At 49.4% G+C, this 23,955-nt stretch overlaps 6 protein-coding genes across 6 annotated transcripts; 4 read left to right on the plus strand and 2 right to left on the minus strand.

The window, feature by feature from the left end:
* Positions 1–8,242: 8,242 nt before the first annotated feature.
* EI90DRAFT_3069503 (uncharacterized protein) lies at positions 8,243–9,760 on the plus strand. Its single transcript, XM_039061164.1, has 3 exons — positions 8,243–8,979; positions 9,003–9,635; positions 9,676–9,760. Exons 1-2 carry the CDS (start codon positions 8,560–8,562, stop codon positions 9,633–9,635), a joined length of 1,053 nt encoding a protein of 350 aa, XP_038912929.1. The 5' UTR covers positions 8,243–8,559; the 3' UTR covers positions 9,676–9,760.
* Positions 9,761–9,905: 145 nt separating this feature from the next.
* Positions 9,906–10,777, plus strand: EI90DRAFT_3069505 (uncharacterized protein). The gene has a single exon (XM_039061165.1). It carries the CDS (start codon positions 10,229–10,231, stop codon positions 10,601–10,603), a length of 375 nt encoding a protein of 124 aa, XP_038912930.1. The 5' UTR covers positions 9,906–10,228; the 3' UTR covers positions 10,604–10,777.
* Positions 10,778–11,318: 541 nt separating this feature from the next.
* On the minus strand, positions 11,319–12,863 carry EI90DRAFT_3127735 (uncharacterized protein; the record flags this gene model as incomplete). Its single annotated transcript, XM_039064029.1, has 4 exons — positions 11,319–11,456; positions 11,605–12,075; positions 12,125–12,345; positions 12,413–12,863. 4 exons carry the CDS (start codon positions 12,861–12,863, stop codon positions 11,319–11,321), a joined length of 1,281 nt encoding a protein of 426 aa, XP_038912931.1.
* Positions 12,864–14,100: 1,237 nt separating this feature from the next.
* Positions 14,101–15,323, minus strand: EI90DRAFT_3291258 (uncharacterized protein; the record flags this gene model as incomplete). Its single annotated transcript, XM_039067268.1, has 4 exons — positions 14,101–14,625; positions 14,681–15,029; positions 15,105–15,181; positions 15,240–15,323. 4 exons carry the CDS (start codon positions 15,321–15,323, stop codon positions 14,101–14,103), a joined length of 1,035 nt encoding a protein of 344 aa, XP_038912932.1.
* A 2,178-nt stretch (positions 15,324–17,501) lies between these two features.
* Positions 17,502–21,572, plus strand: EI90DRAFT_2975570 (uncharacterized protein). The gene is made up of 11 exons (XM_039055863.1): positions 17,502–17,965; positions 18,024–18,197; positions 18,261–18,299; positions 18,351–18,500; positions 18,557–18,607; positions 18,674–18,953; positions 19,009–19,593; positions 19,664–19,939; positions 19,996–20,230; positions 20,287–21,242; positions 21,299–21,572. Exons 1-11 carry the CDS (start codon positions 17,783–17,785, stop codon positions 21,409–21,411), a joined length of 3,042 nt encoding a protein of 1,013 aa, XP_038912933.1. The 5' UTR covers positions 17,502–17,782; the 3' UTR covers positions 21,412–21,572.
* Positions 21,573–23,129: 1,557 nt separating this feature from the next.
* On the plus strand, positions 23,130–23,902 carry EI90DRAFT_2829415 (kinase-like domain-containing protein; the record flags this gene model as incomplete). Its single annotated transcript, XM_039053605.1, has 5 exons — positions 23,130–23,207; positions 23,273–23,311; positions 23,384–23,533; positions 23,594–23,644; positions 23,702–23,902. Coding segments are annotated over 5 exons (519 nt in total), but the record flags the coding sequence as incomplete, so codon positions are not given.
* Positions 23,903–23,955: the final 53 nt, after the last annotated feature.

Raw genomic sequence — 23,955 nt, forward strand, 5'->3', positions numbered from 1 at the left:
CGGGATGTGCATAGGAGCAGGAGGATAGGCAAGGTGCATAGTTGGTCTAGTGAATGGCCTGGAGGGAGTGGGGGGTGGGGGTGGGCGAGGGCGACCAGGTCTTCCATGTTTGGTATCGGTTGCACCATAAGTGTCAATTCTCAATTAATTAATTAATTAAAGGATCCGCACGCATGGAATCGTTTGGCCTTACTAGAGCTGTGCAAGTACTAATCGTTTGTATAGATATATGCGTTGTCCCTCCTAGAAGACGAAGGCGAGTAGGCACATCGCACGCTGTATCAGGAGGCCCGGTGAAGGGAATATCCAACGGAAAGACGAATGTGCGCCACTCGCATATTATTACTGCACTGCACACACGCACCGACCATTCCAACTCCAACTATGCATACCCTCGACATTATAGATCATACACCGCTCTCACTCATTGGGCTAGTGTCCCTGGCCGCAGGCTTTTACTATATTGCTTGATTCAAATTGGCATCGCAATTACGGATACCCATTTGTCATAAGGCGATGTTCCTTTCCAAGAGATCAGCCCCGAGCGTCAAGGACACATCCCAACTAGATGCGCCACGGCCAAAACAGGAGGTCTCACAAGGAGGTTCGTGTGTCCGCACGATGAACACGTGTTTTCCCCAATCCAACTGGAAGAAGAATCGAAGTTTCGAATGACCAACATGCACATATATATATATACGCCAACACCACTGAACAGATCCTCGCGCGTTGTGACACCAGTCGATCGAATAGCTGATTGGACCATTAACTGACTGGCTTCTGATCATTTCCGCATAGTTTATGCGTAACGGCAGTCCCATTTCAAGTCTGTAAAATGAATCGCTGAGAAGCCCCAAGATGGAGGTGTCTCAGGAATTCTGAACTCGCCTAGATGCTGCGCTGCGGACCAACATGAATAACATGAATGGTATACCGAACCGGTCGTTGGGCGGAAGAGGATAAAGGGGCTAGGGGGGTCCGAGGCCAGATCGAAATGCAGATATTAAATGCAACGTGCATACATGCGTGTTTTTCTTTTTTTCTTTTGCACATCCGTGCTCTTCTCATGCACAGAGTTGGAATAACGATGTAAATGGCTAGCGAGTAGCAGCCGATCTACCTCATTGCGGCAGTGGGTACCGTCACCGCCGAATGGACGCAGCTAACTGTTACTGGGGGTTGAAGGGGAGGGGGAGTTCTGCATGTGGAAGAGAGAGAAGAATCCTGTGCGCAATTGAGACGAGGAGTCGGAGACCGAGTTCGCGATGCTGTAACATACTCATGAAGGAGATGATTATGAATATTCATTGTACCTTGTGCAGGGGTGCGGGGTGGTACCACAACGTCCGGTACGTGCTACCGTATTGAAACAATGCAGTATCATGGATTGAGAGGCTGCAGTTCTTGCCTATTTTACCCTAGTTTTCTGGTCGAACTCCTGGCAATAACACCGTGAAGATAAAATAGGTGGCCCTGCTCCTCCCTATCGGTCCCGAGCCCAGTTTACTTAGATACCAATGGATGTGAGGGAGAGAATCGGGATCGGCGAATGGCCTCCGTGTTACTACAGACCAAAAGGGATCGCTGTGTGTTCGCACAAGCACAAGTAGTAATGGTCCCACTACTGTACTAGTAAGGGGGGAATGATACGAATATTTATCCGATTCATCGGTACAATCTCGCCCGAATAATAATAATAATAATGTTGATTCCAACTTGAAGGATATACCATAATGGCAGAACCCCTTGTAAGTAATCAAGTTGTTCCGGAGACGTCAAATGTCGAAGTTATACGTCTCCGGCAACTCGGCTCGATAATGAGAAAACCTCCTTTTTTTCATTCATTCCTCTTGGCTAGTCGCCTTCGCAAATACCTGAAAGCGAAGAGAGCCGGGTAGAATGCGCATAGGGAGATATCGAGAGGACATATTCCCACCCATACTTAATATAAGGCTGGGAAGTTATATATCATTCCTTTCTCACAAGGTGTGGCAGAAACAGAAATGCTAAAATAGTCGCTCTATGATCGACAGTCCGACGGCGAGAAGCCCGAACGGCAAAGTGGTTGGAGTGAGAGAAGAAGGTTCCGCGTTCCAGTTTTTTTGAGTTGTTGCTGAATGACCTTTTTGACAAGCGATATGCAAAAAAGCTGAGAACCATATATCGGAAAACGGGTTTACCGGGTCAACCGCAACCGGAAAACACTATAGTGTGGTGGGTGCTTCAGCCACATATTATATACTACTTTGACCATGTAAAGTAGGCCAAGCTAGTACAGAAAGGGTGGGGGGAGGGGAGTAAATGGAATGGCATGCTTGAACGATTGGGCCCTTGTGAAAGGGTATCATTGTTATCCCGTTGACCCGACCTGGTAGCGAGCCGAGGTTCCCTGGAGAACAACGGTGTATGCGTATCGGAGAGGGGGGGGGAGGATAAACGTTTTGGTGGGGGGGGCGCCCCTAGCTAAGGAACTCGGTGTATGGACTTACCATGGTGCCGCACGGCACCGTGGGAAGTACTATTCACCACCCATGAAATCCGCGGCGGCCAGTGCGGGGGGAAGGGGTGGGGAACCATCATGATGGGGTTACAATGCGGGGGGTTCCGGAGGCGGCCAGTGTAGAAAAAGTCCGACATCTCCAGGGCGTTTGGAGTAGTGACAATGAGGATGGGTGCGTGCCGCAGGCCCTCTCAGCTCTTGCGCGCTGGATGGAATGGCAAACGTCATTCGTCATTCTAGAATTCAAACAGCCGAGTATCCACATCATTCATCCAGGCCAGGCTTTTCATGGTGCATTATAGCACTATAGTATGTAAACTGGGATCGACGACTTCTGCCAGTTGCTTTGGAAGCGATTTATAAATTGCACGATGATACAATTTAATGTAAGCCCTTGGTCCTTGGATAAAAGATCGACAAATCGACATCGGTCAACATGACCACCAGGGGGAAAGGGGGGGGAATCAATTGTCGCGTCGCACTAGCGACACATGATGGTGTGTTAGCATCGTGTATTGCATACGGTTGGCGTCGTCACCAAAGCGATCAGGCGGTCAAGCGGTCGGACGAAGGGGGGTTACCACGAGACGATGACTTCAACTGTCGTCATTTTTGTTTCCACCGCACTCATGGCTAGAACCAGCCAGCCAGCCAGCCACCTAGCTACATATACCCAAAGAGATAAAAAGCGAGAGATGCAGATCTGATTTTTTATTTTTTATTTCATATTGATTTTGATCGTCCGGCGTTACGCCCGGGCTGGCACTCCATTGGCTAGCGCGTTAACACAAGGCAGAGATCGTAATGTTATAGTGGTGACACAAGGAAGTCAGATCCCACATGATATATATGGAGGACCAATTCATGAACGGCGGCAGTAGTAGCTAGCGAGATCAGGCGTGCGGAAACAGCATGTACAAGCAAGACTCAAGGCCTTAACCCCCGATCCATTTGTATTCTCTACACATTCGTTTCTATGCAGATAACGAGGCGAACGAACGCCTACGGGAGGCAAGGTGCCCATGTATATATATACCAAGGATGGAAAAAATCCCTCGCCTAGACTGTGTATGACCGAGGGGGATATATATTGGTGTTTTGAGCGCGCATCACTAGTACTTCTGTATCAGCTCGTGACGGTATCGCCGAACCAGCGGTTGAAAGCCCAAGCTAGGGAGTTTCGTGTGCGAAACAAAGGAAAGGAAATGTATACATAGCGTGCGGCCCCAACTTGACTCAAGGCCTTAACCCCCGATCATTGTGTATTCTCTACAACACACACCCCATTCGTTTCTATGCAGATAACGAGGCGAACGAACGCCTACGGGAGGCAAGGTTGCCCATGTACATATATATGCCATGGATGGAAAAAATCCCTCGCCTAGACTATGTATGACCGAGAGGGATATATATTGGTGTTTTGAGCGCGCATCACTAGTACTTGCACGGGGCTTCTGTAGCAGCTCGTGACGATATCGCCGAACAGCCCAAGCTAGATCGAGTTTCGTGTGCGTGCGAAGAAAGGAAAGGGAAATGTATACATAGCGTGCGGCCCCCCCGTACCAAGCCCAAAAATGGATTGCGTAGATGAGCCATGCATGGCCCCATGCAAAAAGAAAAGATCGGCCACTGGGCAGAAGCGTTGCAATCACTCCATCATGCAATAATATTACTTGTAACCTCCATCCCAGGTTCGTTTTATGAACATTGGAGCAACAACTAAAGGAAACTGGCCGCAAGTCCGCGCAAGAGCCTAGCTATAGCAAAATATATCCATCATGCAATATGTATGATGGCCCACTTGAACGAAGAATTGATTCAGTTTCCTTGGCTTTTTTGGATTGTCTTGCCCCCCCTGCAAGAGCTGATGCGTAATGACCGCGTGTGCTATTGGCTGTCAGATCATTTTTTATGTATGTAGTATAGTAGGATGGCAACACCGATAGATAACGTGTTTGTTTGTTGCAGGGGCAACAGAACACGGTTAGGCGCGCTAGAGATGATGATCGAGACATGCATGGTTAAGGGTATTCGGTGACAGGGCTGGTTGTTGGGCCCCTTGTAACCCCGAGAATTGTCCCGGGTGCTCTAGCGCTGGTTATCAAATCGGAGCTTGAATATATGGCCCGAGACTGTTGTTGTTACGGATCAACAATCTGCAACGACAAGTGTAGGGGGGGCAGGAATATAATCCAAATTGACATGTTCTAGAAGACCGCTGCGTCCAATGTTGCGGAAAATGTTTTCTGCCTGCTGCAAGTACTTTTGTTGGGGGAGCTATAAGAAAATCTCCAACGTAAAGTACTTGGAAATACTCCCGAAAACGCGAAACGGGCCACGAGTACTTGACTGGATCTGATCGGGAATCGATCGAGATGAAGAACTATGGGTGCAAAGAGTGAAGCTCGAAAAAAACAAAAAAAAAACAGCAAGGTCACAAGTCGTTGGAGATGTTTGCAATTATGTACTGACGAAAGAGGGAGGATTCAAAAAGAAAAGAAAAGAAAAGAAGAGAAAAGAAAGTAGAGGATAAAGATATCAAGCAACTATCGGATAATATGATGTTGAAGCAGGAGTAACTGCTTATTTCACGAGCGTTTGCGCCCAGTCTGCTTCTTGGGCGCTTAAGCCCTGCAGGCAGCCGACAAGTTGTTTCACTTGTGCTCAAACCCCAGATCGATAACGTGATCACACACTTAGGTGCTTGTGCACGGCCTGATAGTGAGACGCGATAGGTGAGATAAGAACGAGCTAAGAGTATTGTGCTGGGACCAAGCAAGTGAAAAGAGTCATTGTCGTCAAGTGAACGCGCGGCAATATGAATAGAAAAACTCCTGTTCGAAAGAGCCGAATTCAATGGATAAACCCAAGAGTTACCGGGAACGGCAAGTGGAGCTGTTGTCAAGGCAAAATCACTATAACCATACCGAGTTATCAATACCCGGAAAGCCTTAGCAACGCGCTCCCTCTGGGGTTCATATATCAACCGATTAACCCGATATTGCATCCCCCATTTGGGGGGGGGGGGGGGATTGGGATGCCGTAAGCGATTATGTACTCAAGACAAGGTAATTTATCCTCGTATCGAGGAGAGGGCGCGTTCAGCAGTCCCCATCAACAAAAAAAAAATGATCCGTCATAAGTAACACAGGCACCGAGCCCAGTAAGTAAGGAACGGGCGACAACGTTGTCTGATATAACTTCTGCAATATATGTAACCGAGGGAAGGCCGAGCCAGGACTGGCGGCAACGGTAATAAGAGGTGCCGTGAAGCGGACAACTCACTCATTTTTGATGAAAGAATATGAGGAAATCTACAACACGATTTGTCGGGGGGATATATCTTTATCCATTGCTCTTCTGGTTTGTGTGGAGGTTACTTGGGTGAATTGAATGATACAAAGCTGTCTTGAAGTTAAACTTTTGGGTGAACTGGAACGGGTTCATTGACATGATAATATTGATCATAAGCTTGCCATATTACTTACTTACATGTACAGCGGTGAAATACCCTTTACTTATATGTAATTGACCATCATGCCGAGCTAGTGAATCGATGGGCTTTCATGTGTGCCAGGGAGGAGGGATCAACACCAGTTGTCTCTCTCCTTTCATGGCAAGGAACGAACACTTTTTTTTCCTTGAGACATTTCGCCAGCGCGCTAGTGTCTGGCAACCCAAACCTACATAACTAAACCCCGTAACTTGGCACCCCCCCCACTTAGGTCCATTTCCGGTCGTAATTTGGTGCGTGTAATAATCTTGTTGCTGATTCGGTCGGGGGTGTAATTAGCATTACAATTCAGCAGCCATTTTTAAGCAACGCCCTTGAGCAGTCAAACTAGCAACGAGAACAGGAGAACAACCCAAAGATTTAAGGGCGCAAAGAGATCTTGCACGGAGAGAGATGAGAGAATGATGGAAAAATTGGTTTCTATCACTCTTGTCGGATCCAAGTTCAACAGCAATGAACATGAGATATTCCAGTATTTCAAATTCTCGTTTGCTCAAAGAGTTCAACTCGATCACATTCAACAAAATTGCATAACTCATCAAGGGGATGTCGAAGGACAGCTAGCTAGGTGCAAGTACATAACAATCTGCCCCCATGGTTTCAGCTGCAAGAGCGGGCGCCGTGTCACGGGTTAGTGCATGGTCGGTCGAAGAGAACCCTTCTGGGAAACTAGGGCAGGCAGGAGTTGAGCGCGAGGCTTGCATTGTCTGAGAAGAAGATCTATTCCCCCCCCGGCCCAGACTGAATTCCAAAAGAATAAAGATCCCGTTTGGGTCGTCCAGGTTCCGACGCGCCTTTGTACGGGAATGGCTGACTTACATATTCCTCGTTTCCTTGGTGATCTCCGGAATAGGGCAGCAAAAAGTATGCCCAAAAACCTCTTGCGTGAAATTGCAAAAAAGAGGTGGATTAAACATCCTTCGCATGTCTGGCAGCACAAATACGACGGCATATTCTTCCTTCTTTTTTTTTTTTTGCCATCCGCAACCTCTTTAGAGAGTGAGTGTGCAAACATCTCACTCTTTGACGACGAGGGTGCTTGCTGCTCAGTCCTACATAACTGACCACCAACGCCCAACTCGGCCCCACGCCCTAATATTCATCCATCTCCCTCGCCCCCCTACTCTCGGCCTCAAACTATAAACCTTTCCCCGAAAAATTTACCTATCAACGATTACAGCCACGCACGCGTTCAGAACTTGGTCCTTGGACTCACATCCGCTTGCTGTCATCGCAACCAAAAAAACTTGTAGCGTGTGTGTGTGTGTGTGTGTGTCTCCCATAGCCACCGAGTCGTCACCACGACCATCCCCACTTTACATCAAGCGATTTGTGTTATATCCCTCAACAGTTACCGCCGTTCTCCTTAATACTACCATAACATCATCACTCGCCCCTCCCCTTCCCCTTTGAATTTGTCCTTCTGCTAGCACGTTGCTATCTTTTCGCAACCTCCTCCTTCCCTCTATATCTATCCCATCCTATCCCTTCCGCCTTTACACTTTTCCCTCGATCCTTCAGCAATGACATCTCTCCCATCATTCGTAGAGCTGCTCAACTCATTAGGCTTGTCGGATTCCCCTCCAGTTGAGAGAGAGAGAGATAGAGATCGCGCCCATCTTGTCCCGCATCTGTCAAGGCAATATTCAAGACGCCACCATGTCCACCACCAGCACCACCAGCACCACCACTCTCGCCATAGTTCCTCTTCTGGAGCAAGTAGCATCGCGTCTTCCGATGTCTCCCCATCTATCACACATCGTCATACTACCGCTTTACCACCTCGTACGGAACGTGGACTGGTGGGTGCGCTTGCGCCGGAGGTACGACTCTCCGGGAGGCAACATCGGAGGTTTTCGCCTTATTCCCATTCGGCATCGTCTTCCGTACGTACGCTTCCCTTTTCTTTTTTCCTGCTGACTACCCTACTCTGACGTTGTTCTCTTCTCTTCTCTTCTCTTCTCTTCCTGACATTGCCCTCTGAATACCTGCTTTGAACTTTGCTATTTTCCAAATTCCAATCGCTCGATGTATTGTCGATGGCGCGTCGTCCTCATGGCCACGGGCTTCGTCGGGTAAAAAAAAAACAGATATTCGCTCGAAGGGGATCACTACCCACATTGACCATCCCGACCCTCATCGATGCCCCGACACAATTCCTTCAGGTACCAAGGGTGAGAGTCCTGCTTGCGTTCTTTCTACCACCCATGATCTGACGGCGCTTATCCATTCAATATCGTTGTTCCGTTCATGTCCGATTTGCCTTTTTTTCTTCCGTTGGTCCGTGTGCGACTTGAAATGCGAACGACGATGGCAAACCTTGCTGGAACATCATGGCTTAACTTTGTGCGGCAATTTCCATATCACCATATCAATTCCGCGGGGGGGTCCTCAATTCAATTTCAAATTGCCGTTTTTGTTTTTTTGGCAATTGGACTTTTGCTCGCAACCGCAAAATATTCGCCACAAATCGCCGATCTTTCAAATCCCCCTCCTTTCTTCCCCTGTTTCCGTTCTCTCTACTTTACATATGACATGACATGACATGACAAGACGGCCACCTGTTCGTCATTTACTTTCGAGCGCCGTTCAGAATCATTACCATCTCCATTCGACCCACCACCATCACCGCTTGCATCTTTATCCGAAAACAACTACTCTGCGAGAAGAACAACATCCCCTTTATCCCAACGCGACGAGCTTAGCGTACCATCACTATCATCACCATCACCTTCCTTGCCCCTCTCGCCTCTTTCGCCATCTCGGCCATCTAAACAACAATCATCATCATCATCTCCTCCGTCTCCGCCTTCCAACAAGCCGCCACCACCACCGCCGCTGCTATCATCATCACCATCATCAATACTATTATCCGAAAAGCGACAGGAGCAATTATCGCAGCAACCGCAGAATCAACAACAGCAACAACGACGACAACATCAACGTCGTCTGGTCCCACGCAAACGTCTTTCCATTTCTATCGAGAAGGCTCAAACCGGGTGTAACGATGTTGCTGGATGGGGTCGTACACCACCGATATGCAATTTATTACGTAAATCCCCTACGACACCCGGTAGCGTGACGGTTCATTCTGATTCCACCGCCACTCCCAACACGGCCGCTACGACGGCGAGCGGGTATGGGAATAGCGATGGGCCGTTAACTCCAAGTAGCGCTTCATCACCTGGGAATACCACTGCTGCTTATGTCCACAGCGGCGGGCTGAAGAACGCGGGAGGAATGTCGATACCGACTATTCCTCCTGTGTTATCTCCCTATTCTCCAACTTTCCACCTTTATAGTAGTAATTACGCTCATGCTAGGGAGAGAGGAGATCATCATGCGAGTCCTCGAAGTCCGTTTCCTCTGAGCGCTGGTACTGGTACTGGTACTGGGAACTCACCGCATCACTTGACCATCCCACCTGCAGTAGTAGTCGTACCCCGAAGTGGAAGGGGTGCGACGGTTTCGATATCGAAAAAGTTGAGAGGTGGTGGTGGTGGTATTGGGTTTTCTTCCAGCGATCGTCATATGGGGAGGGAAATCATTCCTGATGGTCCGATAAGCACTCCTTTGGTGAATGTATCGAACGGAACTGGAGCATGGAGGACTTTGCGATAGGGAAAGACCGAGAGGGTTCTTTTCGCGTTGGGGTTACGGACCCCCTCCGTACCGGAGTACTCTCTTTGTTAAGTTTAATGGAAGTTGGAAGGCCCGGGGAGGATTCGTGTGCGCTTGCTTAACTTTCGCCTCTCGCCGCCCTAGTATATCGTTGTTTTTTTTTTGCCGCCCTGGTACTTGTGCGTCCTCCTAGTGATGATGAGTTTGAACGTTCCGTTGCTACCATGCTAGTGGTGCGCAAATTTGCGCAGTTTATTCTTTTTTTTTTTTTTTTTTTTGGAGATCACATTTCTTTTTCTGCCTGACTGCTTACTGGAGGTATCTTCCGTCATGTTTGATCGGTTGAGCGAATTTGCGTATTTTCCCCCGTTGTCATTTCGTATCGTTTTTGGTGACGTTTGGTTTAGAGGCAGAGCTTCTACCCCAATTGCAATATGTACGTTTACCTAGCTCGATCATTCCCCCACACCGCGCGTCCAAACTTTCTCGATCTCAACTTCTCGGATTCTCTTTTTCTCATCGTTCGCGGTCTCAAGCTCACTTTTGTCCTTCATTCCTAACTCTTTTTTCTTATTCTCATTCTCATTTCGTGCATGCAGTTCATCTCTCAATTGCTTTTCCTTTTGTCTTCCACCCCTTCTAAATGCTGTATCCTCGTGGACTCTCTCTCACTTTCAATTTTATCATTTCGTCACCATCTCAAGTTAGCCAGCCCCTTCTATCACTCCCCCTCCCCCCTATCACATTATCACACTGACCAATTCCCCATTCACATGCCAAAGTGGGCTCCCTTGTCAAATTTAAATGTAGGCATTCCCTGGTACATACTCATTTCCTGTGCAGGGACAAATATATTCATTTGCATGTTCCGTTCCAATTGGTTTTCTTCCTTGCACGATGATCAACTCTCATCTCTTTCAGTCTACGCCGTGGTCATCTCGCGTCTCTCCCTTGCTGTTCGACCCTAGCTTGAACCCGCATTTCCACTCAAAGCACCTTTTACTCTTTAATCTCCTGGGATCACTCGCATTTACACTCCCTAGACTCATTCCTTCTTCTCTGGTTCCGCCACTTCCTAAATCAACATTCCTGCCCCCAGACTGATTTACTGGAGTGTTACATCATCACAGTTTCGGAGATATTCTACATATATTCTCGTTCGTTCGCGGTGAACCGGCCTTTTGATAAAATTTTCCGGTAATGCTCCTGTATGTGCGTTTCCGTGAAGTCCGCTTCCCTAAGTTTCGTTCGCCTAATATCGGTTAGCTCCACCAAAAGCCTAGGGCCCCCCCTTAAGCCTTATTTGGCTGCCCAGGTAGTCTTCTGGCCCAATGCTGAGTTTTCTTCATTCACGCAGTTATCCAACATAGCAAATTGGGGGGTTAACGTTCTCCTTTGTCATTATTGGATAAGTGGCTTTGTATTGAAGACTAGAACTGATCCTGGACGGGTTTGAGTGTGGCGTGCGAGGCGAGCTGTCCAGTAAAAAGGATTGCAATGGGCGCTTCTGATGTGTCATTTTGCAATGCACTGGACCGTTGACCCTTCGGAAAAGGGGTTAAACCCGCACAAACCTCTTGAGCCCATGGACCTTTGAAGAGCGAATACATATGAACGGAAAGCGGGAAGACATTGATGCTCCTCGGCTGGGACGGACATTCGAATTGGAAAACACTAGCTAGGCTAATCATGCTCTTCTTCAGTTTCCCCAGGACATGATTTCTCCATATCCTCCTTATCGTCATACTGTGTCCCACACCAGAAACAATAGGCATACTCAGACCGAAGGTATGAAAGCACTTTGTCAAGTCTGCCCTGGGCCTGAGATTCATCCAATGGACATAATGGAATCGTGCGTGCACAGCAAGGGAAAAAAAAGGGGGGGGTGGGGGATGGGGGATGGGGGGATTGGGATAAGCGAGGTGCAATCACAACGAGTCAACAAGTCTGTTTTGATTGAATGACTTACCGGCATACTGAGGAACTCTCTTGCCTCCGCCACTTCGTCTTCTGAGAAGTCGAGACTTTCCGTTTCCTTGTCCACTCCTTGCTCTTCGTCATCCAATGTCTTCCTCGCCTGTTTCCCCCCGGTAGAGGATGAGCTGATTCCGAAGGCGAATGCCTCTGTCAGCTCGTCCGGGTCGTCCTCCATCTCACCGTGTAAGCGGGGAAGCCGTGGCTGAAGCGCATCTTTCTTCATCTGTTCCCGAAGTCGAGCCACTTCGGATTCATGCCCTTTTAGTTTTTGGGGAGGGAGAAAGTCATCGTCCGGATCTACGCCAGCGGTAGGAGATCGTGCGTCTTGTAGAATTTCGATACTGAATTCAGCAGGTATCTGAGCAGAAAATGTTCCGCCAGATTGTTGAGTTCGTTCTAATGCTTGCAATAACTCGGGCGGACATGAATTTGGGTTGAGGGGATTTAGCCAGAGGATATTAAACTAAACCGGATCATGTAAGGTCAAAATGTGAGCAAAGGATGATCGTTACCTTCAGTCCGGCCTTCTCGTCAAGGGAAACGCAAGTACGAGTGGCAACAGTAAGACGCGCTTCAGCTCTTTTTTCCTCGAATTCGCGCCGGGTTCGTTCTCTGAAGGCTTCGGCAGTTTCTTTCTCAGTTTCCGCAAGCTTGGTCATCTTAGCAGCTCGTATGGCGGGGGTGTCATCCAACTGAGCAGCACGCTTCTGCCCTAAACCCAAACCTCTCCTCCCTAATGAAGAATCGTGTTACTCATATCGCAGCGATCCAAGGGGACCATTGCGATCGTGAAAGCTTACCGTCCCATATAGAGATGCGGAGTGGCTCAATACGATGATCATCAGCGGCAGACCCGATACCGCCACGATGCTCTTCAGCGAGGCCACCTGGATCGCCTTCCGCAACCCTATCATTACTCTTATTAGCATCATTCACCGTTGGTGAGTCGGCTTTGCGTCCCAAACCCTCTCCCTCCTTGTAACCCATCTTCACCATCATACTCAAAGCTTTACTGCCACCCAAGCCCATTTTCTCCTCCTCCCTAGCCCTCTCAAACAAGCTAGTACTCAAGCCCTCCTGGATACGCGCTTTGGCTGAATACTTCTTTTGTTTTTCTCGGTTCTCAGCATCTTTCGCTTCAGCTGCACGTCGTGCCTCGTTCCTCAGCCGAGAGTAGGATTTATGGCTGCGAGAAGTCTCTGCTTCCACTAGGAACTTGGGTGAGAGATAGTCATCTTCGTCATCGCTCATGAGAGTGACCAGATCGTGGCTGTACAACAGCAGGTTCACTTGTGCTGACGTAATACCGATAGGTCAGAGACCTTTTGCACGTGCAATGACTAATTAGACTAAGCCGTGATTGAACACTCATCTCACTACTACAGTAGTTCAGTTGTGCTATCGAACAGAAGCATCGCAAGTGGAGTTGAGACTTATTACGTTTCTTCGCTGACATTCCCTCCTCCCGTATATGTACCTCAAGCGCTACAACATCATCTTTGCCATGCTAGCATAGGCTTCGCCAAGAAGTCCTAGATTGTGAGAGGGTGATGGTACCAGCGTGTTGGATGTGGGAAGGTGGCTCACTCATTGTCCTGAATGTCATAGTCATGACGGAATCTCAGGGAGGGACGAGAACAGTGGAGTTGCAGGCAGACAAGATTTTTAGTATGCGTTAGCGAGACTGTCAGGTTGAAAGATGGATCGGTCCTCCTGGACTGTCCATCCATATGGTGAGTTCGCAGGCGTCTGGGGGAAGGGAGTTGGCAAGCCCAAGCTAGTAGGATGGCTATATATGCGTCGTGTGTTATTCATTTGCTTCATTCTGAGTATGTGACCGCAGAGTGCAGGCTGCTCGTGAAAAGGGCCAAAGACAGTCTGGGAGTAATCCACTTATTCATTGCGCCCTTCGGCAGTAATGATTGAGAGATGCATGACACATGGTGTATAGGTTTACGCGCTGCAACACACGCACTCTGGTCTGAATAGAATCGAAACCCGGACGTCAGTGAGCCAGCAAAAGGATCCATTTTGTCAAAACCACTACAATCGCCAATAAACATAAGATCTAGTCCAGCAGCAGTAAGGTTTCTTGAGCGATGCAGTAGCTTGATGAACCATGATGCAGGGGGTTACAGGGGAACAATAAAGGGGTTAGCTAAACACCCATTGAACGGGAGACGAGTTCTTGGAAATGGTACGAGCTAGCCCCGGGACCATGCGTACAGCCGACTCGAACACCCAACGGAAAAGTGAGCCAGACTGAGTCAGGGAACAGAGGGTAGGAGCAATTGAACGATGAGCGCGAACGCTGCGTACAGAATTGAGAAATCGATTCGATGGGACTGGGAAAGGAAATTTCTTCAAAGTTTATGGAATCTGTTAAAGCAGCGATCAGGAGTGAGCAAATTAAAGGAGGTCGGTGCAAGAGTTTGATTTCAGCAGCAGTTTTTGCACGCGTCAACGAATCCTGGATGAAAGGCAATCTTTAGGCAGCGACAGTCTCTTCCTGATAATTAGCGGGAGCGCCCTCAGCAGCATGCTCGGCGGCGTCGGGAGGGTTGCTGATGGCGACTTTGACAGCAATCTCGCGATCGTTAATCAGCTTGCCGGAAAGAAGTTCGACAGCCCTCTTTTGATTCTCCTCATTTTCAACATCGACAAACCCGTAGCCCTTGCTCCTCCTAGGATGACCGAGCCTCCTCATGACGACACGAGCAGAGGCGACGCTAATGCCCTCATCTGTGAAGATCTTGGCAAGAGCGCTGTCATCGATGTCGAAGGCAAGATTAGCAACGAATAGAACCGACTTAGAAGGTTCACCAGAAGGCGCTTCACCCTCGGGGCGTGGCGGACGGGGTCGGCGTACGCGCCTTGGCTTCTTTGGCTTATCGCCTTTTTCAGTGGCCACGGGAGTTTCACCATCAGCGACATCAGGTGCAGCACCTTGATTCTCAGTAGCGGGTGGAGCAGCATCGCCATTGGCGGCCTTCGGCTTCCGATGACTCTTGCGCTGCATGAGATTCAAATTCAGACCCAAGACACGCTGGAAGTATGGCTTTACTAACATGTTTTCGATGCTTCTTTTTGGGTTTTTCGGCGCCCTCAGCGCCTTCAGCACTCTCAGCAGGAGCATCAACGGGTTTCTCGCCGGCCTCACCATTGGCCTCTGCCTCTGTCACTTCACCAAGAGGCGCCTTGCTGCCGCGTCTTCCAGACCTCTTCTTCGGCTTCCTTTCAGACCTTTCCCTGTCTTTGTCTTCAACAGGTTTAGCAGCCTCAACGATGACAGTACGACCATCGAGCTCCTTCCTGTTCAACTCAACAACAGCCTTCTCAACAGCGGCCTCACTTTTGACAGTTACAAAGCCGTAGCCCGCAGAACGCAGTCCACGTGTAATGATATGAGTGGAGATACTGTGGTGCCGGAAGGAGATCAAAACTGCGTGAGTAATAATCGCTCGTGATACGGAGACGAGAAAGGGGACTGACATGTCATCAGCGACTGGAGCAAAGAAGTTTTTCAATCCCTCATCTGTAGTCGCGTACGCAAGATTACCGGCGAAGACCTGAGCATTTACTCTCATCAGTCCGAGGTAGTGACACGTCGCAAAATGATCAGGGTACCTTGAAGCCAGGTTCTTGAGTGATTCCTTCGTGCGCGGGCGCATTGGCGCCGTCGTTGGAAGCTGAGACGGGTTCTGCGGACATTGAAGCGCGATTCAGGAGACGAGGGATCGATTGCAAGGGGAACGTGGAGCGGTTGAGCGCTTTGAATCTGGGAATGCAACCCTCAGTTGACTAGGGGACTTTCTTTGAAACTGTGATGGTCGGAAGGAGGAAGATTTACTTCCGAGAGAGATTATATAAGCATCCCTTGCGCGGAGTAAACGAAGTTTAATAAATGCGCCAGTCTGGAAAATTCCAAAGGTCAAAGCTAGGTCGGAGAGAATATGTATTGCTCGCGGCACAATATTAGCGACAATGTCACCCATTTACACCAGAAAATTAACTAAAAGTTGCATTACTGGCAAAAAGAACCCGCATGGCCGGCAAGGACGGTGATGGGTCCGAGTCGGCATACGTGGTTATGCAGGGATCAGCGCGGGGATAAAAGGCGAGAAGCCTCAAGTGTTCCACAAAACAGAGTGTGCATCAGTGATCGCTGATCACCCTTAGAATTTTCTGACTTTGTAAGGATGTGACCCTCGCGACGGATAGGCAGGTGACCTAACGGGACGGAGATGCTGGTAAATACACAAGAAATGACAAGTTTACAATGTCAACGGGAATAGAAGCCCCCGTGTAGCTCGACACCAGCACCTCTATTGTCGATGATCGATTCTGTCATCGAGGAAGCCAGCGGATACGCGGAACCTTATAGCGCCGTGATACAAGCGGGATGGGTGGAGGTCGAACCAGTCAAGGCATGAATCTCGTCGCCACTGAACACCTAAGTAGAGCAAAAAATGGGGATAGATGCCTTCAGCGTGAAAAGTAGACTTACAGGCCAATGACCCTTACGACAGGACGTGCGTAGGCAACGCGGCAGCGACGATAACTTCCAACGCAGAAGTCGTACCTGAAAACAGAGGAGTGCTCAGATAGGAGCTGATAGGCTGCCAGTTGCAGAGCATGCGAAGTATCCACTTCCCATGTCACCGATATCGCGAAAATAAGTTCGAGGATGTGGAATAGTGCTCGTGTCTCGATGCTGCCTACAAGTGCTCACCGAGTATATGCTGTACCGGCGGCTATGAAAATGCAGAATCATTAGCGGGTGTACGTAACCAACTCTGGGGGTATTAGGCAAGAACTAGACAGTAATGCCGCACGCAGGGACTAACGCGACATCTCGTTAAGATAGGCACTCACAGAAACATGTCCATTTGTTGGTGACAAATGCCCCATGACAAAATACCCCACCGAACCAGAGTCAGTAGCCTCGGGGGAATTGGAGTAAGCACAGGTCTTCTGGCAAGATCACCTCACTTTTCGATGAGCTAGGATGAAGCACGAAAGGAGAAATCCCGCCTTAATTTGGAAATAACTGTGATAACGGAGGAAGCTAAGACTCTGATAGATAGTAGTTCGTAACATTGATACGATGCACACGGAGGTGGACTTGATGCCTGTTGAATACAGCTGATGGTCATCTGCGGACACAAAGAGAAGCACGAGGGCATGAGGAATTGACGTCATGATCCTATTTCAAAGTGTTTGAAAAGACGAGCTTGGAACAACGACCATCATTTTCTATAAGTAAAACCCCTTCACTAAGTCATGACCCCAGTAGGATCAAAGGGCCAGCCGTAGACCTCTAGTGCGGCGCGAGGGAGCGGTTGAGCCTGGAGGATATATCATCGTTGGGAAGGGTATGTTGACGATGGGGTGACCAGGATGACTCCAGGATTGGCCCCATGATAATCGACAATAGGAGCATCGGAGGATGGTTATAGATTCGAGGCATAGCATATCATGTATCGTGAGCAAGGGGGCTGAGTGCTGCTGAACCACCGGCTGCCGGCACTAGGCATTTTCTCTACCTTGATGGTTTTCGGGTAACGGTGGAACTCTGTGTGCGGTTTTGATTTTCTCGTTGCTGGTGGATAAGTTTTTTGAAGCGGCTTGGACTGGTTCGCGGAGACAGAGCTATGTCTTAATGGAAATAGTACCGCCTCCAAATCTGGTGATGAGAGGCACTGCAGCTCACCGATGGCGAATCCCATCGCAGTTGGTTGCTACGCAAGCTCTCGCGAGAGCGCCGGCTACCGATTCAATTTATGTAAGTATGTATTCCACATACACAACGTCATACTGGTGGTGATAATAGCAGGTGTAAGAACACTGCTCAGCGAAATGCCGTCCAGTGGCGTTTGAGTTCACTGTCTCAGAGACTAGACTCTGCGGATAATTAGTCGAGCCGAATCCCCCCGAGACCTGAAACAGTATTTGAAAGGCGTCAGGCGAGCGGGCTTTCTCGTGGTAGCGTAGCACATCCCACTCGTGGCTCAAGTGTGAAGGTGTCCCCCTTCCTTTTCCGGAAATCTGAATTTCAATCTCGGTCTTGCACAGCCGCTCGTGCGGGCACTGTGACGATATCGGGAGCCCTGTAGTCAGTGAAAACACCCGCTTGCTCTTTCTGTGGCATCCGTCTTACTCCGGAAGTCATGGAAAGCGGTGCCCAGGACACAGAAAACGTCTCTCCTGGTCCATCAACAATAATACCCACGACTGAGATCGATGCTGACGATGCTGTGCCACTGGGAGGGACGATAAGCGCTGTCTTCCGAGGCACCTGGAATGGGATCAAGGTCGCGATAAAACGGTTTTCGAATGATACTACCCCTGAGGCAAGTAAATGCATCAACTGTTTCGCGCCCTTTGACCCCCTGATGGCTCATCACTTAGGCTTTACACTCGCGGATCGGATCATGGACGAGCGCCAAACACGCCAACATCCTCCGCGTTTTTGGAGCATCACCCCATGATGCCGATCCCCTCTACATCGTCACGGAATTGCATGAGAACGGGAACATCTCACAGTTCCTTGCTCAAAACCCCACAGCGGATAAACCTCAACTGGTACGTTTGCAACAAATATATGTCAGCATTCCGGGCTCATTTGGGGCCCAACCGGCATGGCAGCTGCTCCAGGCCGCTTTAGGTATGCAGTTCTTACACGGGGTAGGTCATTTGCATCCCGTTTCTCAAATGCCTATCTTATTTCGTTCCCAGTGCGGCATGGTCCATGGCAGTTTGAAACCTTCAAACATACTTGTTAACGATGATGGACATGCATTGGTTGCTGACTGCGGGATCAATGAGATCATTCGCAGCGCAAACCCATGCGCTCACCATTACTTCAGCCCAGAAGCATGGAAAGGAGTATGCGTAGTCTTCTTTGGGATAATCGCCCCAGCATCTAATACGTATGTTCGTAGACAACATCTCGAGCCTCTGATGTGTTCGCGTTTGCCATGTGCGTTTTCGATGTGTGTATTTCCTCTCGTCAATTCCGGGGTTCTGGCTAACTGAGTATTCCTTATTCGAACTCACAGGTCCTTGCCGGAAAACGGCCTTGGGGAACGCTCCAAGACGACCGAATATACCACCTCGTTGTGAAGGAGAACGAGCGTCCTGATCGCCCGGAGCGGGACGTCTGGGATAATGAACCTATCTCTGATCAGATTTGGGAAATTTTGGAGGATGCATGGGTGAAAGACGCCAGGGCTCGCCCTGATTTTGTCAAAATTATTTCATTATGGCCCGGAGCCACCGCACCAGCTGAGCCGTCTTCCCCTCCCCCCCAACCGCCTTCCCAGTTGCTAGGACCACCTCGTAAGCCTTTAGCGAGTCTAGGGTCCCCTCATCTCTTACCTTTGATGCTTCCTAGACCTGAACACTTCCGCAGCCCGGCAGCTCGACATTTTCGGCCGCTCTGGGAGCGAAGAGTCAATCCACACAGCTTTGCCGCTATATGAGCGCGTTGCTTCGGGGTCACATATGAGCCATATACCGGGTCACCCGCCTGTCCCAGTACAGGGCTCTCGGCAACGTGCGTCCGGACGTGGCTTTGGTCTTCCGCGTTTGCCACCACCACCGCCCCTCAACCTTTCAGCTCATCGACCAAGCTCCACTTCTTCCGTCGATGCACAACAGCAGTACCTACGCTCGTCCCCGCAGCCTATGGAGCAATTTGTTGTGGCCCAAAGTCCTCCTCGGAGTATAGGTTCGGACGAGCTTTCCGCGAACTCGTTACCTGGTGATGTGTACTTCGACCAAAGTGCCGGAACATTCCCAACGCCTCTGTGGTCTGGATTCTCTTCGCCCCCAGCTACAGCACAGATGTTCACGGGTGCTTCAAACCCAGCGCGCATGAGTCGAGCTTCGTCAAGATCTGGCTCGGATACTGGGAGTAGTCATTCTGGCGGCTGGGGGAATGCTTCTGCTCGGACAACGTCGATGCGAGGACCACCCTGTGAGCTGTTTTCTCCGAACACCTAACTCGCTTGTCTGACTGCCTACTCTCGTTGGTTTGGATCCTACAGACTCGCAACCTTATGATGCAAATTCTTCACCTCCGTCCATCCCCCGCAGAGTTACGCTGCGGCCAGGTTTCGGGACCATTGAAGAGGTTGACCTTGCTCAGAATATGGAGGCTTTGCACATGTCAGATCAGTATCTCAGCCGGATGAACACAACGACCGTTCGATCGGGGACTGATGGAGTCCCTGAGACGAACCAACAATTAAATCTCGGGGCTTCTTGGAGGGACTCATTGCAAGGATACCCGTCCGAAACATCTGGTGTGTCCACTCTTGGAGGTAACAGCGTGTTCCGTGATTTGTCCACAGCTCAATACTTAATCTGGGTATGTTAGGAACGAGTGCTTTTCATCTCGCTGGAGCATTTAACACAGAGCTCAACCAAGATGGCGACTTCTCCATTCTCAACGATTACATGGCGCGAATACAACAGATGGCTTCTAATTCTGACAAGGATACGCAAAGACTCATTACGGCTGGTGTTGTACAGGATCTCATAACGCTACTCCGAAGGAGGGCCACGGATTATGGGGGACTCGAGATTGTCTTAGTAACGCTTGGGACCATGGCGTATATTGATTTTTTCCTTCTCGTCATGCGATGTTTGCTCACGTTTGTCTGTGTAGGCACGATTCTGTGAGCGCAAACATGATATTTCGAGTCGGTGCCACGCAGAATCTTATGGAGCTTATTAACGGCTCCCTCTCCGACGACGTCGCTGCCGGAGCAGTTTGGTGTATTTCTCGAATCTGCAGGACTAAAGAGGTGGCCGATGAGCTCATCAAGCGGGGTGTTGTTCAGCTTCTTACTGAGAAGGGTCTTCTACACGGCACTCATCTCACTTCTCGCCTATCAGCCTGGTGTCTAGGGACACTGGTTCGCTGCGACAGCCAAGCAGAAGCCATGGCATCGCGAGGTCTCATCCAAATAAGTGTCGATCACCTCATTAGCAAAGCTTCCTCTCCCAACGTCATCTCAGAGGATATCTGTGCGGCAACATTCCTCATTGCCCGCTTGGCACGAACGATAAAACTCTCGAAGGCACTCACGAAAGCAGGATGCGTTAGGCCACTCGTTCATGCCCTGAGCACGTCAGAAGACCCTGACGTACTGAATTGGAGCTCCCGCGCAATTGGCTGTTTAATGCGTCCCAACAGCCTTGACATGGCGAAGGCCTTGCTTGAAGCCGGGTCTGCGGCTGGCCTTGCTCGCCTACCGCGCGTCTTACCCCAGAACCAGATCGAGCCTTTGGCATCCTTCGCATTTGCAATCCAACGTTTTGTATGTGCGGAATGGGGCGGCGGAACGCGGAAAGCACTGGTCGAGGCGGGAGTGGTGGACTCCCTTTTGTCTGCCTTGAGGACCGCCGCTGATGTCCCCGCGCCGCACGTGCATATTGAGCTTGCGCGCGCCGTCACTTTCCTGTGTGACATTGGCGGCGGTGATGTCAGGAAGGAAATCATTAGAGCTGGCGGAGTCGATATCCTGAAACAAGTAGGCCAAAATGCCAAATCAGAGGTTGCTAAGGTGTGCAGTGTCGCCGTCACCTCTGTCACCGGGAACCTATGGGCTCGTAATGCTGGTGAGTAAAAAAAATTCAATTGCCACACACTGGAAAACATGATTTTGTTCCTACAGCCGTATCAAAAACTGCTTTAAAACATGATTGGAGTGGTGGATGCCCGGACTACCTTCCACCACAACCCCACTTCTCCCAAGTGGTCATTGACGCGTCTGAAGGCATACCGTGAAACTTATATGGGAACGCGTCTTTGGATTGTTCCGTTGCTTGATTTTAGTGACCTCCATGTGTATGTGTCGTCTGGCGTATGTTGCGCTTAAAGTGCTGGGATCATGTAGTGTTGTTACTTCAATTATTTAGATTGAAATGAAAGTGAATACCACCAACGGTCGATCCGAGCGGGGCGAATGCCCGCCTGTTCCAAGACACTCCGAATGGCCAAACCAAAGATTCCAGGTTCTTTCTACGATGATTCCTTTCAATGTTTGGCGGCGACGGAACCTCCAGCGCGCGGCAAAGGTCCGATCCCTTCCGTGATTGATTGCGCCGCTCGTTCCCTTATTCTCCTCTTGAAGTGCAACGTGACTTAGAAATGGGGGTTCTATTGGAGCTCGTTGTGTGGGGAAGCATGGCAAAGCCTGACAATGTCTCTATAACATTGGAGTCTATGAGATACCCAGATAGTCAAAAAATCAATGGGCATGATAACACTCTCGTCCAAGGATGGCAGGGTGGGGTCTCTGGGTAATAGCCGAGAGAATTCTAGTATGAAATTCAACACATTCCGTGTTGGCAGCGAAAAAAAGGGGGCACTTCGAGCGGACCATCTCCAAAGAATATTACTTACATCCAAAGTAGAAAGAATGATACAGTCTCATACGTAATGGTTGGCCAGCAGTGGATATCCGTGGCGCGCGGAAGTTGTGTTACATGGCATATGCCTTTGATGACTGATCTGGGAAAAGACTTCTTGACCAGGATGTCCCCTATGATCTCTAGCTAGCTAGGTTGTTGAGAATAGTATATTATGGCCGACGAACAACTTGTTAGGCAGCGAATTCGGCGACAAGAATCAGAATGGCGTGCAGTCATGCGCATGTCACTGACAGCTGTCTTCCTAGTTGATTTTGGACCGCATTCTTCCTGTTATCGTGGCGTGGCCAGACGAATTAATAGAGCCACAACGGATGGCCATTGTGCGTGCGTAAGCTAAAGCGACATGCGCCAGAATCGGATCTACATATGTCTGATCGATAGCACTAGATGCAGTTGTTGCTGTACATGACTCAAAGGCTTACACACATATGAGCAGCGGCCAGTGTTCCGTCCTAACAGAGGATTTGGACGTGGGTGGGCTGTCCGTGTAATATGATACAAAGGCTGGACTGGTTAATTAGGTTATTCTTTCATCACTGAATTGCAATCATTTGCATCGCCTACGCCACAATTCGAAGTTCAATTCAAAATGTCTCTAGTTGCACGGAAGGAACGCAGTCCATCACACCCCGACTATCGGGGAGACTGATGCTGGTTGTTGAAAGGACAGCCTCGCCACCGGTATACTTTGCTTTCCGCCCTCAGGCTCTTGCTAATGTGCTATGGACGTCGCCACTCGGAATGGTTCAGACACTGTTCCTGCTCTGCCCAGAATCATAACGGCAATCCATATAGTCGAAGATGACAGTGCTCCGGTCGGAAGAGCTGCTGGCTCAGCTTTCCCTGGGAGCTGGATCGGTGTCAAAGTCATGGTCAAGCGTTTTCCGCGTCATACGGCTCCCGATGTGAGTAAGATCAGCATGCATAGCTGGGCACCAATCGCTTAGCGCTCCTACCTGGTGGGCGTTCCGCTAGAAATTATACTCGCGTATTGCTGCATGGTCGAACCTGCAACACGCGAACCTTCTTACAGTCTTTGGTGCATCATCCGACAACACCGACCCCATGTTCATGATTACGGAACTTCAGGAGAATGGGAACATTTCACAATATCTCGCTAAAAAACCTCGCGCAAACAGGACTAGACTTGTGCGTCTCCCGAGGGATTAGGACTATCTGAAGCTGACTTGTTCTTTTAATTTGCAATGCAACAGCTTTTGGACGTCGCATTTGGCATGCAGTTTCTTCACGAGGTCTGAGCCCCTTTGTCTCTCCATCTCTGCCATTTCACAGGATATATCGGTTTTTTTTTTAAATAATTACAGAATGGAATCATTCACGGCAGCTTGAAACCTTCGAACATTCTTATCACCGACAACGGGGAGTCCTGCATCGCAGACTGCGGCATGATCATGGCTGTGCCGAGTGCGGACACCTTTTCTCATCATTACTACAGCCCGGAAATGTGGGAAGGTGTGAGTGGCCTCTTCGCTAACGAAGTTCCTGGGCTTTAAGACTCACGCAATGTGTGATAGATGATTACTCCTTACTCAGATGTGTACGCATTTGGCATGTGTATGTTTGATGTAAGAATCGATCTAGCTTCAACACCGCGTTTTAGTGCCTAAACATTAACGTGTTAGGTCCTCACGTCTGAACGGCCCTGGGGAAATCTACCTTACGACCGTATTCGCCAGCTCGTGGTGGAACAGGACAAGCGTCCAAATCGCCCGGAAGGGGAAGCGTGGGACATCCGAACAATTCCAGATGACATTTGGAACCTTCTCAGGCGAGCGTGGGTGAGAGTGGAGAGGGCGCGTCCAGGCTTCGCCGAGATAATATCTACTTGGCCGGCTGGGTTGCCTCCATCGCCTTTTGTCCCTGAATCATTTACAAA

Source organism: Cantharellus anzutake (assembly GCF_015039405.1).
Source record: "Cantharellus anzutake strain C23 chromosome Unknown EI90scaffold_45, whole genome shotgun sequence".
In the NCBI taxonomy this organism is placed as follows: domain Eukaryota; kingdom Fungi; phylum Basidiomycota; class Agaricomycetes; order Cantharellales; family Hydnaceae; genus Cantharellus; species Cantharellus anzutake.

What these genes read in the sequence shown, in the direction of transcription:
- EI90DRAFT_3069505 (XM_039061165.1), top strand. Translation starts at nt 10,229, where the DNA reads ATGCAGTTCATCTCTCAATTGCTTTTCCTTTTGTCTTCCACCCCTTCT.
- EI90DRAFT_3069503 (XM_039061164.1), top strand. Translation starts at nt 8,560, where the DNA reads ATGACAAGACGGCCACCTGTTCGTCATTTACTTTCGAGCGCCGTTCAG.
- EI90DRAFT_2975570 (XM_039055863.1), top strand. Translation starts at nt 17,783, where the DNA reads ATGGAAAGCGGTGCCCAGGACACAGAAAACGTCTCTCCTGGTCCATCA. An exon ending in GTCGATGCGAGGACCACCCT is followed by an intron (nt 19,594 to 19,663) that starts GTGAGCTGTTTT and finishes TGGATCCTACAG; the next exon opens with ACTCGCAACCTTATGATGCA. An exon ending in TGGTGTGTCCACTCTTGGAG is followed by an intron (nt 19,940 to 19,995) that starts GTAACAGCGTGT and finishes TGGGTATGTTAG; the next exon opens with GAACGAGTGCTTTTCATCTC.